The sequence below is a fragment of the Mastigoproctus giganteus genome, chromosome 13 (genome assembly GCF_048544385.1).
Source record: "Mastigoproctus giganteus isolate SK-2022 chromosome 13, ASM4854438v1, whole genome shotgun sequence".
NCBI lineage: Eukaryota > Metazoa > Arthropoda > Arachnida > Uropygi > Thelyphonidae > Mastigoproctus > Mastigoproctus giganteus.
This window is the reverse complement of record NC_143587.1, coordinates 102432045-102450783: the sequence shown is the minus strand read 5'-3', so window position 1 is coordinate 102450783 and position 18739 is coordinate 102432045. Positions and strand designations below refer to the sequence as shown.

Below are 18739 nucleotides of genomic sequence, written 5' to 3'. Positions count from 1 at the left end.
CTCTACTAATATTATTATTGTTGTACGTTACATCTACATGACAAGTCAGATTATTAAAACATGTAAGAAGTGCTATAATTTATAGTTTATAATCCTCTGCTGACACTGTTTACACTGCTACAAGTTATGTAGAAACTTCCAGTATCTCCTATACGATACGTGGCAGCAGATTCATATGCTACTGTCAATACAATGTCGGCATTGTATTAGTAGTAGTAGTAGTAGTGGCATGCGATGCAAGAAAGCAAGTGTATAAGCTTATGCAGCATCAGCCAAAAAAAAAAAAAAAAAAAAAAAAATCACACCATTCCCTCCAAATGCCTGTCCAGTTCCTCCTTAAATTTATTCAACCTATCAACTTCCACAACGACAAATGGAAGTTTGTTCCAGCAATTAACCACCCGCTGGCTAAAGGCAAATTTCAGCACATCTATTCTACATCTGTCCTTTCTTAATTTGAATTTATGCCCTCTTACGTTCGTAATCTGAACAAGTGGAAGGATCCCATCAGAATTCAGCATGCTCAACCCATTCAAGGCCTTATACACCTCAATCAGATCACCGCACAGGTGCCTAGTCTACAGCCACTGCAATTTGCAGATCTTAAGCCTCACCTCCAATCACCTCCTTTTCCCTGCTAGCAAAATTCCTATATATCATTGACAAAACCCCATGACCTGCCCTGGCAGCCTGTGTGCATTGCTCAGAAAACTTCATATCTGACTGCACAATTACTCCCAGGTCTTTTTCATTTTCTACCACCTTAAGTGTAGTACCACACAGTTGGTACGTTTCTCTGGGGTTATTTCTACCCATATGCAGTACTTTGCATTTGTCAAGGTTAAACTTCAGCTGCCACTTCTTAGCCCATCTGCCCAAATTATCTAGATCCTGTTGCAGTAGCACACTGTCATTAACAACCCTGCCAACCTTTGTATCATCTGCAAACTTTGACATTAAGGCTGATATACCTTCATCAATATCATTGATAAATATACAAAACAACAGTGGATCCAACACCGAATCCTGTGGGATTCCATAATAACATTAGTCCATGAAGAGCAGCACCCATTGATTACCACCCTCTGTCTTCTCCCACTTAACTATAATTTTATACCATTCTTTATAACATTCTTAACTATCCTTTTATACCATTCTACTCCAATTTGTACAATAGTCTTCCATGCGCAACAGTGTCAAAAGCTTTCCTGAAATCCAAATATATGATATAAAAATTATTTTTTGCAATCAGTTCCTTTGAACCCACATCATAATAACCAATGAAATTTGTCAGATAAGACTTTCCCTTAACAAATCCATGCTGTGTCTGAATTATTTCTGCAGTCTTGTCTAGATGATCCTACAATGCATCTTTAACCAGTGACTCCATTATTTTACCCGGAGCAGAAGTTAAACTAACTGGTCTGTAATTACTCGTGTCACCCTTCAATCCCCCTTTGTGAATTGGGGATACATTTGCACAACTCCAGTCCTTGGGAACGTCCCTTGAGTCCAACGATGCTCTCATAATTATGGCTAAGGGTTTGCTTAGTTGCTTTGCCGCCTCCCTTAATATAACTGGATAGTCCCATCCACCTAAGGTGCTTTTCTTATGTTTAACTTCAACAATTTCTCCTCCACTTTGCTCTCAGTTATTACAAAATCATTAAGTATCCTGCTACAATTTAATAACCTTCTTCCATTTTCAAACCTTAATAATTCCTCATGTGTGAATTTAGATGCAAAATACTCATTCAGTTTGTTTGCTATCTGAGCAGGATCATCAACAGTCGAACCATCGATGTCAAGTGGACCAAACAGATTCATTCCCTTCCTTTTAGAGTTTATATAAGTAAAGAAATCCTTGCTGTTTTTCTTAGTATCTTTTGCCAAGGATTTCTCGTAATCTGCCTTTCCCTGCCTAACCTCCTTTGTGACCTGATTACAGACTAGCTTATATCTGCCATAGGCTTCTGAGTCGCTTGATAATTTATATGCATCCTATGCATTTTTCTTCTCTGTTACAAATCTCATTAGTTCATTAGATAACCATTTAGGTCTAAACTTTGAACAATATTTCTTAATAGGTATGAAACTTTTAGTAGCATCCACGATTAATTCCTTGAATTCTTCCCACTTAGAATTTACTGTTGGTAACATCGTCAGTTGATCCCACTGTACAGAATTTAAAAACTTTCTGAGACCACTGTACTCACCTTTACGGAAGCAAAAACCCTTTCCTTTACCCCTGATGGTAATTAAATCTTTAAGTAAATCCCACATCAGTACAACACTGTGATCACTGCCACCTAGTGGTTCCTTTATCTGCAAATTCTTAATACACAAATGATCACTGCTGACAACCAGATCAAGAGTATTACTCTCTCTGGTTGCCTCTCGAACATGCTGCTGCAGAAAACAATCATCCAATCAATCCACAAAAGTCTGACTAGTGTGTGAGTGACCAACCCACAAGTTCCAGTCAATATCTGGGAAGTTAAAATCCCCCATTATTAGCCCACTCTATTTCTCTGTTCAATTGTTCATTGTACTCATTCGGGTCATTAGGCCTATAACACACTCCTACTCTTATTTTTGCTTTTGCAGTGCTTATGTCACACCAAACTGACTCAACAGTGCACTGTTCATCTATATCAACTGGGTGCACTTCTTTTGATTTTATGTTTTTCTTAAGTAACAGCATAACACCTCCTCCCTTTCTATCCTGTCTATCCTTTCCATACACATTGTACTCCCCAAATTCCAGTTCTGCATTCCTTATATCTGTGTGACACCACGTCTCTGCTATCCCAACAATATCCGCCTTTGATGTCTTGACCAACACTTCAAATTCATCAAATTTATTTACTATACTTCTAGCATTGGTATACATGCAAGCATCATGCTCCTATTCCTATTTACCCTAACACATCCTATATACCCACCTATTTCACGATGACTTCCATCCGTCCCTGAAACCCCCAACACCCTTCGCTCCAGGTCGCTACTTATTCTAATAGAAGTTGTGCAAGAATCACCTTTACCTCTCCCTGCGGCTACTGTTAAACTATTAGTCCTTGTATCCCCCCAAGCTAGCAGTTTTCCGACCCACCTAACGCTGCCTCGATAGCATCAGCAAATATTCTTGCACCCTTTCTATTTAAGTGTATCCCATCCCTGTAGAAGCAGTCTCTCCTGTTAACAAATACAGACCAGGCTGGAAAAAATTCTATCCCTTGAGCCTTGCACAATCTTTCCAGGGTCGAATTGATCGACAAGGCTCTCATCATATACTCCCTTCTATTGCATCTGGGCAGAATTGCAGACACTTTCAAATTCAACCCTAATTCCAGGCTTTTTTTGAACAGTGACCTGTACTTGTTAAGTTATTCTGCCAGTCTCCTACTCTTAATATTATTAGTGCCAACGTGTACAACTATATCACCTTTTGTGCCCTTAAAAGATGATATCCGCTCTACAATGTCATCAACCTTTGCCCCTGGCAGACATACCCTGGTCCTGTTCCACCTATCCTTTTTCAAAGCATGTTCCCCGTTTCCCTGACAATGGAGTCACCAACAACTACTAGTTCCTGTGGGACCAGCGCATTCTACCTTGGTGGTTTCCGCTGTGTTGCGTGATGACCAAGTGCAAGCTATGGCGTTGATGTGGGCAGCTGAGAGCTTGATGGGCCCCTCAATTTAGATCATTATTGACAGCAGCAGTAATACAGAGAGAAATACAGAGAGAGAGAGAGAGTTGTTCATATGGTTGTTTGTCAGTACAAGGACCAGTGTACAAAGATCAGTGTGTGTGTGTGTGTGTGCGTGTTTCCATGTCTTGGGATATTTGTTGCTGTTTAATATATGTAATCCATACAAAAAAAGGGATGACATTTCACTTTTTTGTGTTATCACTTTTAGTAAACTTTGTAACTTAAAGTGTGCACTTCTCATGTCAACGATCAGCTTGACATCAGTTTAGAAAAGATGGGAGTGATAGACAAAAATGGCCAGTCTAAATACAGCTGAAAAATATGTTTGGTTATTACAGTTGGTAAATTTTACCTTGGTTGTTATGGAATCAATTTTTTTTTTTTTTTTTTTTTGTGCATGTAAATAAGTTCACTGTTAATAATATAAAAAACACTGATTTTTGGAGTTTTAGATCTGTTCAATTTAAAAATATATGATACTAATTTTGATAATTATTAATATAAAATTATAAAAATATAAATTATGATATAAAAATATAAAATATGATAATTATTTTTGATATGGCTAAGGCCAGAAGTGTTTACATATTTGTTGAGTCTGCATACATATTGAATTAATTATTATTAAGGGTATACATAAAGAATTAATTATTATTAAGGGTATACATACAGAATTAATTATTATTATTAAGATGGTAAAATATATTTCTTTTGGTAAACTATATTTACATTTATTCTTGATATAGCCATTGCCAGAATTTTTACACATTTGTTATGATTGCATATGTATTGAATTAATTATTATTAAGGGCAACCAAATTTTCAGCATCACAGTTAAAAATGGGCCAATACACTTTTCATGGCAGTGTATGGGCTCAAATCCACTTCTTCTTCTTCTTCTTTATCTTCGCCTTCTTCCCACGTTTATGTGAGGTCGGCATAACACTTTTCATCCTTTTCTTCTTCTCTAGCTGGACTAACTTCTTTAACCGAACCCCTCCTTTGTTCGGTAGCCCTGACCCTTTTCTCACAGTTTCCAGGCAATGTGACTGCACGCCCCATAAGTGACTGCACGTCACTTATGGGGTATGCCCTAGCCATTCTGCATCTATTTCTGTCATTCTATCATTTTCTTTTGTTTTGGCATAGTTTTTTACAACCTTCCTGACGCCAACCCTCACCATTTATCCGGGCTTGGGACCGGCACCTACTGAAGCTGGCTGGATTGGGATGGGCTCAAATCCACAATCTCCCTAATTATGGCCACACAAGGTAATCAATATGTAATTAGCATTAGCATTAGTACAGGCATATGATGCAAGAAAGCAAGCTTATGCAGCATCAGCCAAAAAAAAAAAAAAAAAACTCTTCCACTTCACCCCTCCATTTGTTCGAAATACCTGTCCAGCTGAGCCTTAAATTTATTTAGGCTATCAACTTCTACAACAAGGGATGGAAGTCTGTTCCACCAACCAACTACCCGTTGGCTAAAGGCAAATTTCTGCACATCTATCCTACCTCTGTCTTTCCTCAATTTGAATTTATAACCCACTCAGGTGATTATTCTGAGCAAGAGGCAGTATCCCATCAGCATTGAGCTTGCTCAAACAATTCAAGGCTTTGTACACCTCTATCAGATCACCTCGCTGGTGCCTAGTCTCCAGACACTGTAATTTGCAAAACTTAAGCCTTTCCTCGTAAGAGCAACACTTCATTCCGTTCACTAACCTTGTTGCCCTTCCCTGTACTCATTCTAGCAACTCTACATCCTTCTTGAAATGAGGCCTCCAGACCTGTATACAGTACTCAAGGTGCGGCCTGACCATTGCCTTATACAAGGGAATAATCACCTCCCTATCCCTGCTAGAAAAATTCCTATATATCATTGATAAGACACCATGAGCTACTCTTGTAGCCCTTCTGCACTGCTCAGAGAACTTCATATCCGCCTGCACAATTACTCCCAGGTCCTTTTCATTCTCTACCACTGTCAGTGTAGTACCACAGAGTTGATACTCTGCTCTGCAGTTGCTGTTTCCCATATGTAGTACTTTACATTTGTCAATGTTAAACTTCATTTGCCACCTCTCAGCCCATCTGCTCAACCTTTCCAGATTCTGTTGCAGCAGCAGCATAGCGTCAGTAGTGTCCTTAACAGCCCTGCCAACCTTTGTATCATCTGCAAACTTGGACATTAAGCTTGATATACCATCATCAATATTATTTATAAATACAGAAAACAACAATGGACCCAACACTGAACCCTGAGGGACTCCACTAATAACATTAGTCCACGATGAGCAGTGTCCATTAATTACCACTCTCTCTCATCTGCCACTCAACCATCCCTTTATCCATAGCAACAATTTGCCACCAATGCCACACTGCTCCAATTTGTGCAGCAGTCTTCCATGTGCAACAGTATCAAAAGCCTTTCTAGGATCCAAATATATAATATCAAAGTTATTCCCTGCATCCAATTCTTTTGTGACTACATCATAGTATCCAATCAAATTGGTCAGGCAAGACCTTCCCTGAACAAAACCATGCTGTGTCTGAGCTATAACTGAATTCTTGTCAAGATGATCCTGCAGTGCTTCTTTAACCAGTGCTTCCATTAATTTTCCTGGAACAGAAGTTAAACTCACAGGTCTATAATTACTTGTGTCAGCCTTTGATCCTCCTTTGTGAATTGGGGTTACATTTGCACATCTCCAGTCTGTGGGTACCTCCCCTGAGTCCAAGGAAGCTCTCATAATTATGGCTAACAGATTGCTTACTTCCTTTGCTGCCTCCTTTAATATAACTGGATAGATCCCATCCACCCCAGGTGCCTTTCTTGTATTTATATTCAACAATTTCTCCTCCACTTTACTCTCAATTATTACAAGATCATCTAGCTCACTGCCAGTGTTTACTTCATCTTTGGCATTCCTCTTCCTGAATAACTCCTCATGTATGAATGGAGATGCAAAATATTGATTTAGTTTGTTAGCTACTGAGCAGGATCATGAACAGTTGAACCATCGATATCAAGTGGACCAATCTGGTTCATCCCCTTCCTTCTAGAGTTTACATAAGTAAAGAACTCCTTGCTTTTTTCTTTGCATCCCTTGCCAAAGATTTCTCGTAATCTGCCTTTGCCTGCCTAACCTCCTTTGTAACATTGTTACAGATCAACTTATATCTATCATAGGCTTCTGTGTCACGTGTTAATTTATATGTATCCCATGCATTTTTCTTCTCTGCCATATGTCTCCTTAGTTCATTTGACATCCATTTAATCCTGAAACCTTGAACAATATTTCTTAGTTGGTATGTAAAGCCTAGTAGCTTCCAAGATAAGTTCTTTGAATTCTTCCCATTTTGAGTTTGCTGTTGATAACATCATTAGTTGGTACCACCGTATAGAATTTAAATACTGTCTCAGACCATCGTAGTTGCCTTTACGAAAGCAATAACCATTTAAAATAGCAACAACAATTTAAGCAACAACAATTTAAAATACTATCAGCATGTTCAAGAAAAGAAAAAAGGCGATTATACAAATTCTGTTATTTTTTATTTACTTTTCAATGAACAGTAAACAAAAAAACATTATTTTGAAAAAATAAGTGATCAGAATAACTTATTTTTGTAGAATAATTTTCAATAAGGAATAAAAAGCATGACTGCCCACTAAATTTTGTTATTTTTTGTTTGTTGGTTTGATTTTCACTTTCCCTTTAATTTTTTTTTTTTTTTTTGTTAATGCTGGTTTATTTAGACCACTACTCAAAATTCATTGCATGGCAATGCAGTCATATCAATCACTGGAAGTAGAACTGACTTTTTGAACAAAAATGGGCCCAAGGAAATACTCTGCATAGAGAAATAAAAGTTAAAAGCTAGGTTTCTCTTAATCACTGGTAAAAATTTGACAATGTTTGAACTGTAAACATTCTGCTGTTACTAACGGGCACAGTGGGCTGCACAGATTTCCTGTGATATTCTGCTGCAATATGTTTGGAAGGAGAACCAGCTCTGGTTGAAATTAAAAGGTCACTTACTTCTTGGAATTTTTTAATAAAAGCCTTGGGGTTGGGATAACCTGCATAAAAGAACAAAAGTTAAAAGTCAGGCATTCTCTTATGCCATTGGTAAGAATTTGACACATCAGTTTGCCATTACCAAGTGCAGTGGGCTGCAAAAATTTGTTGAGAAACAGAGCCATAATGTGTGCAAACCCAGCTATGACACAAGAATGAAGCATGCTTGACCTTCCCATACAAAACAGCTTTGAATGAAAATAAAGTCATGTACTGAATGGAAATTTTTTTAACAAACCCACATATAGAAACAAATATTAAAATCTAGGTATCCTCTAATGCTATTGGAAAAAATTTGGCACATTACTGTGCTGTTGCTGAGGTGTGCACTGCAGAAGGAATATGTGGCATAGCAGATGTGGCAGGAGAATGAGATCTGCTGGCTAAAATTCAGTTCCATTTGTTTATTAAACAAAATTATGCCGTCAGTATATTAAAAAGAAACATCATTTATCAAATAAGCCACCAGCCTATAAAATTACACAAAAAATGGAAATATTTTGCTGTAACTCCATCCAGTTTCATTATAAAAATGTTTACCCATAGTTTCAGCAGTCTTTTTGAATTAGACAAACTATTCCCAAGCTGTAAGACCCAATTCAGGCTTTGAATTTAATTATAGACATATTTCAAACAGTCCATACTAAAATGCATATAAAATCTTATATCATTTGTTGGGAATGGTGGTGATATAAAATGCATATAAAACCTTATATCATTTACTGGAATGGTAGTGACTTTGAAATACACGATATTTTGAATAATCTGATATACAATTAATGAGGATATATTATATAAAGTTTGGAAACCCCAATTTAGAAAATACTAAAATGCTATGGCTCTATGGACATGGCCCTCTTACTTCCTACACTGCAATTCAAAAGGTAATTGAATTGTGATATAGGAAGTATCCATAGAGCCATAGCATTTTTGGTCTGATGATGGGATTCGGTAAGAATTTGAAAATGTCGCCTGTTAACAAGTTAGTGTAGATTCCATATGAGTTTAATAAAACCTATTTTGTTAATAATTTCATATGGTATAATAATGTCATTTATTATTATTACATATATTATTATATACAATATATAATTTACCTTGTAGATAGAAACCATGTAATAAAACAATGTCCTTCCCGAACTATATTATAAATATATGGAAATTTATATATTTATTCACATAAGATAATTTTTTTTTTATAATATTTAACTACATGACTACAATTTCAGGGTTATTTACAAAATATGGCAGGGGTGGGGAACTATTTTCATCAGGAGGCTGGAGAAGAGCCAAAACTGAGCATCTCCTACCTTATCAAGAGGGCTGGCAGCTCTGGATTAATATACTGTTTCAAAAGCAATGAAATCAGACTGTTCAAGTTATTTTCTATCAATCTGAAAATAATTATTTAGTTCTCTGGGATAAATTACATAACTGCTGGTAAGTCTATTTCCATGTGCAGTTCATTTGGCAGAAGTTAACTGATAGACTATCACCCTTTATAATTTTAATCACTTTCTAAATGAAAACATGACTAACCTTTGCATTGAATTCTGCTAATATTTCAAAATGCCGTTTAAGGTCTGTTGCTAAGATACATTCAATAACTAGATAACGAAATCGTTTGAATTCTGCTTTGTCTAGGTGACATAGCCAGTTGAAATCGGGTCGAGAGAGGAAAAGACTCCAGGCTGCTGCAGCATGATGGTTCTCAAGTACCGAGCGGTCATTATAAAGAATAGCCTGGGAAAAAAAGAAAAAAAGATTAATGCTAACATAATGAACAAAATCCTTAACAGCACCTGTGTTAAAATTATCTCACATGGGCATTCCTACTTTCCTATTGATATGCTGATTACACAGCTACAGTGAAGATCTTATAAATTTGGCATTCAAAAGTCCAGAATTGTCAAAAATTTGGTACATTAAATTACTGGGATTTGATAAAATAATCTCAGTAATCTAGAATTAGACAGATTCTCTGATTTAATAAGTTTTATTGTTTCAGCTGTTGTAAATTATAAAAAATAATGGAAAATTGTCAGCTCCCTGATGTTAATCAAATTCACACTATGATGTGAATGGATAGCTTGTTGATAATTGATGATACTGGTCAGCATCAATTCCCTCCCTGAAATAATTTCAACATTCTCGTAGGAAATATGTTCAAAATCTCAGATATGTGCTTAAAAAGTTTTCATCACCCTCGGTTTTCAAATACTGTAGGTTAATGACCAAAAACCAAGACCAGTAGTTAGTTTTATCTATTTTATTCCTAGAACATTTGGGAGATTTCTAGCGTATTCAAGAATGTTCCAGAATGTTCTAGAATACTGTTACATGTGGAAGAAAGGACGAGATGTTTCTGGGAGGTTCTAGAACTTTTGACGGAATTCTCTAGAAACATTGTGGGCCTTGTAGAAACTTCTCTACTGGTATATATACAAGCGAGTTCTGCACCAAGCAAGCATTTTCATATTTCAAAAAGTGTATGTTTCAGAGAGCAAGTGATGAACAAAGTGAACAAGTGTTGTTAGCATAAGTGCAAATCGTGAACTGTGTTTAAATTAGAAATAAACATGTACAATTTCTTAATTGTGTTCTTATGTGCATGTACCTCAACAGTACATGAAATATGTCACATTCTTGCCAAAATAAGCCTGATAACCTTTGCTACATGTTATTTTTGCTACATGGTGAAGTGTTATTAAAATTGTAGCAGAAGCCACTGTCATAACTTGTGATAAAAGCCTATGAACTGTATTTTGGATGTAAGGTCAGAGATCAAGAAAAAGTATGGGCTCCAAAGATTTCTTGTAGCTCATGTTCAAAGACATTAATGGACTGGCTTTGAGACAGTCATAAATCAATGCCTTTTGCTGTTCCAGTGATATGGCAGGAACCTCGAAACCACATGAATGACTGTTACTTTTGCATGACCAATATTTCTAGTTTTTCTGGGAAATCTAAGCATAAAGTAGAGTATTCCAACACACCTTTTGCTCTATGGCTGGTTCCCCATGATGACACAATGCCAGTGTCAAAGCCACCAGAAACATATGGACTTGACTCTGATTCAGGATTGGAAAAGGAGTCTCCAGAAGATGCAGAACCCAGAATGAATACAGATCCAGACTTTTCAACTCTTGATACTGCAAAGCTGCATCTAATCACTCAGGCAGAACTGAACAATTTGGTCAGAGACTTGGATCTCTCCAAAACCAAGGCTCAATTACTAGGATCATGGCTTCAGCAGTAGAATCTTTTTTTAAAAGGGTGTCAAGGTCTTTTTATAGGAAGAGGCAATCAACATAATGACCTATTACTCCATAGTTGGTGCTTTGGTTTATTGTAACAGTCTCCAGGAATTAATGAAAGAGTTATGTATGGAACTCGTTCCCGAGCAGTGGAGGATTTTCAGTGATTGATCCAAGGTCAGTTTTAAAACAGTTTTACTGCATAATGGAAATAAGCATCCATTTATACCATTGGCCCATGCAGTTCACATGAAGAAAATGTATGAGAACCTACAGGTTCTTTTGCAAAAAATATGCAATCAAGAATACAAATGGAATATCGGTGCCAACCTAAAAGTGGTAGCTTTGCTAATTGGGTTGCATTGATACATTAAATACTGCTGCTTTTTATGCCAGTGGAACAGCCGAGCAAAGGATTGCCACTACAGGGTAAAAAAATGGCCAGACCGTTCAAAAACTACACCAGGCTGCAGAAATGTAGCACATCCTTCTTTGGTGGATAAGTCAAAAATCTATTTACACCCATTTGCAAATCAAGCTAGGTTTGATAAAAATATTTGTGAAAGCGATGGACAAAAAAGGATTTTCCTGTCTGAGGCAAAAGTCTCCTCAAATCAATGAGGCAAAGATAAAGAGGAAATTTTTTTGTTGTTCCTCACAACAAACTGCTATTCCAAGATGAAGAAGTCACTAAAAAAATTAAATGCTACAGAAATAAGAGTCTGGAAGCATTTGAAAATGTCTGCTGGAACCTTTTAGGCAATGAGAAATCATAAAATTACAGTGAAATTGTGGACAAGCTAATTTTAGCATACAGAGAGTTGGGATGCAATCTGTCATTAAAACTTCATTTCTTATATTCCCATTTAGACTTTTTTCCTGAAAACTTTGGAGTGGTCTCCAATGAACATGATGAAAGATTTCACCAAGATATTTCTCGAATGGGAAAAGATACCAGGGAAAATGGAGTCCAAATACGTTGACAGACTATTGTTAGAAGTGGATGATTATAAAAGGCAAAAAATGACAAAATTACCATTCAGCAAAGCTAGTAATTTTGTTTTGTTATCAGATAAATATTTTTATAAATAGAATAAGGTTAATGATCCATTGTTAAATATTTAGTACTGTATGTAACATTTCATTAAAATATATGAAATCTTTTTAACTAGAAACTTAGTTTTTGACTTTAATCCCTTCTCCCTTAAAATTGGTTGGTGTTATTGCAATGATTGCCATATTTGAGCAACATCACATCTACAAGAATTATCCAGAATTTTAACAGGGAGCAAAAAAAAATGGGATTTTGTTGCCCAACCAGCATGATTTATGTCATTGGTTGCTTCTTATGAAAAGTGAAAATTATTCTCATTCAAACTGCCCAATATAAAAACGTTGGACTGTTGGATAAAATCAGGAAAACAAGAAGCCCACAAACAAGGAGTGCATGCATAACAAAATTACCAAAGCAATTATTGGCAAAAAAAAGAAAAGAAAATTATTGCTTTTCAACTTCACATCACATAATTTGAATGACAAGAGCTATCAGTTTTCATTAGGCACAACCAAAGAGAGACATACAATGCAAGTTGATTATCAATGGTCTGTCCAATCACATCATAGCTTGAGTTTGATTGACATGGACATATGTGCTGCTTTAGGAAGATATGACAAATTTTTCCAGTAAAGTACAGAACTGCCAAAAATAGCAATTATCAATGCATCACTTACTCTGGAAAACTTTCTTAAGCATCACATATTAACCCCAGGGGCTCACATCTGGTGAGTATGGGCTTGGCACACCCAGGGTCCTGAGCTGGATATCATAATTCTTCTCTCTTTTGGTGATTCCCTCCTATCTCTCTCTTTCTCCTCAGGGTACTCAAATTTAGTTTTTTTTTTTTTTTTTGGCTGGTGCAGCATAAGCCTCAGGCTTCCTTGCGCCATATGGCTAATAAATAATAATAATAATAATAATAATAATCATAGTGTGAGTTCAATTGACATTGAGAAACATGCTTCTTTGGAAGGCCATAACAAAGTTTCCCATGGCCATATATAACAATTTCCATTACACAACAGTTCTATATATATATAGCATCAGCCATAAAAAAAAACAAAAAAAAAAAAAAAAAACATACTCCCTTCTCATTCCACTCATCCACCCACTCCAAATGTTTGTCTAGTTCTACTTTGAATCTGTTTAAGCTATCAACTTTACAATCACAGATGGAAGTTTGTTCCAGCAATCAACCACCCGCTCAGTAAAGGCAAACCCGCACATCAATCCTACAACTGTCTTTCCTCAATTTGAATTTATGCCCACTCAGGTGATTATTCTGAGCAAGAGGAAGAATCCCATCAGTATTGAGCATGCTCAAACAGTTCATGACTTTATACACCTTAATCAGATCACCTTGCAGGTGCCTAGTCTCCAGACACTATAATTTGCAAAACTTAAGCCTTTCTTCGTAAGAGCAACCTTTTGTTCCATTCACTTATCTTGTTGCCTTTCTCTGTACTCGATGCAACAGCTCTACATCCTTCTTAAAATGAGGCCTCCAGACCTGTATACAGTACTCAAGGTGTGCCCTCACCATTGCCTTATACAAGGGGATAATCACCTCCTTATCCCTGCTAGAAAACTTCCTGTATATCATTGACAAGACACCATGGACTACTCCTGCAGACCGTCTGCACTGCTCAGAAAACTTCATATCTGCCTCCACAATTACCCCCAGGTCCTTTTCACTCTTCACCTCTGTCAGTGTAGTACCACACAGTTGATACGTTACTCTGGGGTTATTGCTTCCCATATGCAGTACTTTACATTTGTCAATGTTAAACTTCAGATGCCACCTCTCAGCCCATCGACTCAACTTTTCTAGATCATGTTGCAGCAGCGTACGGTCATTAGTATCATTAACAACTCTGCCGACCTTCATAGGCTGCAAACTTGGACATTAAGCCTGATATACCATCATCAGTATCATTAATGAATACAGAAAACAACAATGGACCAAACACTGAACCCTGGGGGACTCCACTAATAACATTAGTCCACGAAGAGCAGTGTCCATTGATTACCACTCTCTGTCTTCTCCCACTCAACCATCCCTTTATCCATAGCAGCAATTTGCCTCCAATGTGACTGCTCCAATTTGTGCAGCAGTCTTCCATGTGCAACTGTATCAAAAGCTTTTCTAAGATCCAAATATATGATATCAAAATTATTCTTTGCATCCAGTTCCTTTGTGATTACATCATAGTATCCAATCAAATTGGTCAGACAAGACTTTCCCTTAACAAACCCATGCTGTGTCCGAGCTATAACTGAAGTCTTGTCTAGATGATCCTGCAATGCTTCTTTAACCAGTGCCTCCATTAATTTCTCTGGAACAGAAGTTAAATTAACAGGTCTGTAATTACCTGTCTTCGTTTGATCCTCCATTGTGGATTGAGGTCACATTTGCACATTTCCAGTCTATGGGTACCTCCCCTGAGTCCAAGGAAGTTGTCATAATTATGACTAAGGGTTTGCTTTCTTCCTTTGCTGTCTCCTTTAATATAACTGGATACATTCCACCCACCCCAGATGCTATTCTTATGTTAATCTTCAACAATTTCTTCTCCACTTTACTCTCAATTATTACAAGATTATCTAGCTTACTGCCAGAGTTTAATACACCTCTGGCATTCTCCTCCCTGAATAACTCCTAATGTGTGAATGTAGATGCAAAATATTCATTTAGTTTGTTAACTACCTGTGCAGGATCATCAACAGTTGAACCATCGATATGAAGTGGACCAATCTGATTCATCCCCTTCCTTCTAGAGTTTACATAAGTAAAGAACTCTTTTCTGTTTTTCTTTGCATCCTTTGCCAAAGAATTCTCGTAATTTTCCTTTGCCTGCCTAACCTCCGTTGTGACTTGGTTACAGACCAGCTTATATCTATCATATGCTTATATGTCACCTGTTAATTTATATGTATCCCATGCATTTTTCTTCTCTACCACATGTCTAATTAGTTCATCTGACATCCATTTAGGCCTAAATCTTGAACAATATTTCTTGGTTGGTATGAAAAGCCTAATAGATTCCAAGATTATTTCTTTGACTGCTTCCTATTTTGAATTTGCTGTTGGTAACATCATCAGTTGGTCCCACCGTATAGAATTTAAATACTGTCTCAGACCACCATAGTCACCTTTACGAAAGCAAAAACCCTTCCCTTTACCTCTGATGGTAGTTACCTCTTTGAGTAAATCTCACTTCAGCACACTGTGATCACTGCCACCTAGTGGTTCCTTTATCTGCAGATTCTTAATGCATGAGGAATCACTACTGATAATCAGATTAAGAATATTATTTCCTCTAGTTGCCTCCCGAACATGCTGCCGTAGAAAACAATCATCCAATAAATCCACAAAAGCCTTGCTAGTGTGTGAGTGACCAACTCACAAATTCCAGTCAACCTCTGGAAAATTAAAATCCCCCATTATAAGACACTCTGATTTACTGGTCCACTATTTCTCTGCACAATTGCTCATTATACTCATCAGATGCATTAGGCCTATAACATACACCTACTCTCATTTATCCTTTCCCAGTGCTTATGTCTCGCCAAACAGACTCAACATTGCATTGTCCACCAACATCAATTGGATGCACTTCCTTAGATTTTATGTGTTTCTTAACAGCATACCCTTCCTCCCTTCCAGTCCTGTCTATCCTTTCTGTACACATTGTACTCCCCAAATTCCAATTCTGCACTGCTTATGTCTGTGTGACACCACGTCTCTGATATCCCAACAATATCTGCCTTTGATGTCTTGACTAGCACTTGAAGCTCATCAAATTTATTAACTATAGTCCTAGCACTGGTGTACATGCAAGTATACATGCACCTATTCTTACTCTTAGTTACCCTAACACAGCCCATGTATTTACTTTTCCATGATGACTCCCAGCAGTCCTTGAAATCCCCATCACCTCGCTTTCCTCGCTTTGCTGCTCATTCCAATAGAAGCAAAGAATCACTTTCACCTCTGCCTGTGGCTACTGCTAATCTATTAGTCTGTGAATCTCCCTAAGCTAGCAGTTTTGCAGTTTTCTGCCTCACCTAACAGTGACTCGATAGCATCAGCAAATATTGTTGCACCCTTTCACCCTTTCATTTAAATGTATCCATCCCTGTAGAAGCAGTCCCTTCTGTTTCATGCTGGGAAAAATTCTACCTCATGAGCCATGCACAGTCTCTCCAGGGCCAAACTGATTGAAAAGGCTCTCATCATATACTTCCTCTTTTCATGTTTGGGCAGAATTGCAGACACTTTCAAATTTAACCCTAACTCGCGACTTTTTTAAACATGACCTGTATTTGTTAAGTAATTCCGCAGATCTCCTATTCTTAATGTCATTAGTCCCAATGTGTACAACGATATCATCCTTTGTGCCCTTAAAAGATGATATCTGCTCTACAACATCATCAACATTTGCCCCTGGCAGACATATGCTGGTATAACTAGCTCCTGTGGGACCAGTGCATTCTGCCCTGAAGATTGCCGCTCTGTTTCCTGATGCACAAATGTGAGCTCTGGGGTTGAGTTGGGCAGCTGAGAGCTTGATGAGCCCCCATGTTAATTCCTTTGTGGGCACCCATCAGAATGCCGAGTTGGCACCTAATTTCTTGACATTCTCTGCACCTTACACACACAAAGACATCCTTCCTTGGCTAGATCATGTCCTGTTCCAGAATGGTCTGCAAACATTTCACTAGTTCCACATTTTTTTTTTAGGCTGTGATGCATTATGGTATGACCCCCCCTTCAGTTCTCTTCCGAACCATAGCACTCCCACTCAGAAGCATGCCAGGAGTGCATAGCGCCCGTGTGCAAAAATTTATATGGTGCCCCATTAATTAAAAACATCAGAAAATAATATTCTAAAATTTAACATAATTTCTCTCTAAATCAACCCAAAATGATCACTATTAATTTTATTAAAGTTTTTAATTTTTAGATTAATAATGTCGAGAAATAAGGTGCCATCGAATTATTTTTTAAGTACTCTGCAATGAATTTTACCTTTGGCCTCCTGGCGCTTGTGTGCGTTGCACACATTGCATACATGGACGGCGCACCCCTGCTCATACTACTTTGTGCACGTTGCTTTGCTGCTCTCGTCTGGGGCATGATTTCCGTTTAAATATGATTTAATTAATTAACAATGAAAATTAATAAGGTTAATAAATTTAATTGATTAATTGACTATACTATACTTGACTGTACAATACTATACTAATATAATGCAATGATATGTATTATGCTGTTGTAGTAGAGGTCAGCAACTTAATTAAGTTCAAGGCAGAACTAGACAAACATTTGGAGTGAATGGGTGGGTGAAATGGAAAGGGTGTTTTTTTTTTTTTTTGGCTGATGCTATATAAGCTTGTTTTCTTGCTAATGCTAACTAGTTTTATGGTATATCTTACGCTATCAAGTTAAAAAGTGCTCAAAAAGTGATTAAAACATTCAAACTACATATTTATTACAATTAAAACCCTACTATTCTTCTACACTAATGGTTATGATATTCACAAAAAATACCGGTACAATAGTGGTATGAGTATATAACTTGCTAATGCTAACTAGTTTTATGGTATATCTTACGCTATCAAGTTAAAAAGTGCTCAAAAAGTGATTAAAACATTCAAACTACATATTTATTACAATTAAAACCCTACTATTCTTCTACACTAATGGTTATGATATTCACACCAAAATACCGGTACAATAGTGGTATGAGTAGCAAGTCGTAATTTACAAAATCAATAGTTAAATTTAAAAAATAAGCTAATGAATGCTACTAAGCCTATATAATCTATTCGTAAATCACAAATTAATATATTAATTAATCAAAAATACGATAAAATTTCTAATGAAACGTATCCATTGCAGGAGCTCAAGAAGCCTATGTCTTCACACCTATAGTCTCCTATACACACACGCGCACACACACACATATATATATACAGTGCTTTTTTTGTAAAAAAAATAGGTGCCGGTACTCATTCTTTGCTATCAGGAAAAATTGAAAATTAAAAGGATATGAAAAATACTCTAAATTTTTTTTTTCTTGATAGTTACTTTCGTAGTAATGTTTTTGGAATAAGAACAACAAATTTAGTATATTAACATAGTTTATTAAGTATAAATTTATTATGCAAGTATATATAGAAAAATAAGTAAAATGTGAATAAAATAAGTAAATAAATCGATCAACTACTGAGTGCCGGGCACTCAGGATGACACGAATTATCATTAGTGTAGTATCTCAAATAGAGAGAGCTTTATGGTAACTGAAAAAAGTTTCTAGTACCCCGGCTTGGCCTAAAACTTAGGAAATAATGAAAATGTTGTCTATTTGAGTCTTTCCAGTTATTGTGAATACCAAGGGTGGGAGAAGCGACTCCGACTTCTTCCTGGAGAAGCGATTAAAGTCTTGGAGGAGAAGCGACTGGCAGGTGAGGGCCCTGCAAGACTCTGTGCAGGCACCTCCCCATCACCGCCGCCTCAACACTAGCTCTCTGAGCACCTCCTTGCCGGGACAACCCCAGCTTTGAAAATTGTTAAAAAATACTTCTTGTCACAAAATTTATAAATGACCTTTATAGA

The 18739-nt window shown here is 37.0% G+C and overlaps 1 protein-coding gene across 1 annotated transcript in view; it reads right to left on the bottom strand.

Moving 5' to 3' along the window:
- LOC150076313 (cGMP-inhibited 3',5'-cyclic phosphodiesterase 3B-like) overlaps positions 1 to 18739 on the bottom strand; it is a 290459-nt gene that overhangs the window by 143572 nt on the left and 128148 nt on the right. The window contains exon 7 of the mRNA XM_090387318.1: positions 9343 to 9546. Within this exon, the coding sequence (XP_090243444.1) occupies positions 9343 to 9546 (204 nt within the window). The remainder of the gene's footprint in view (positions 1 to 9342; positions 9547 to 18739) is intronic.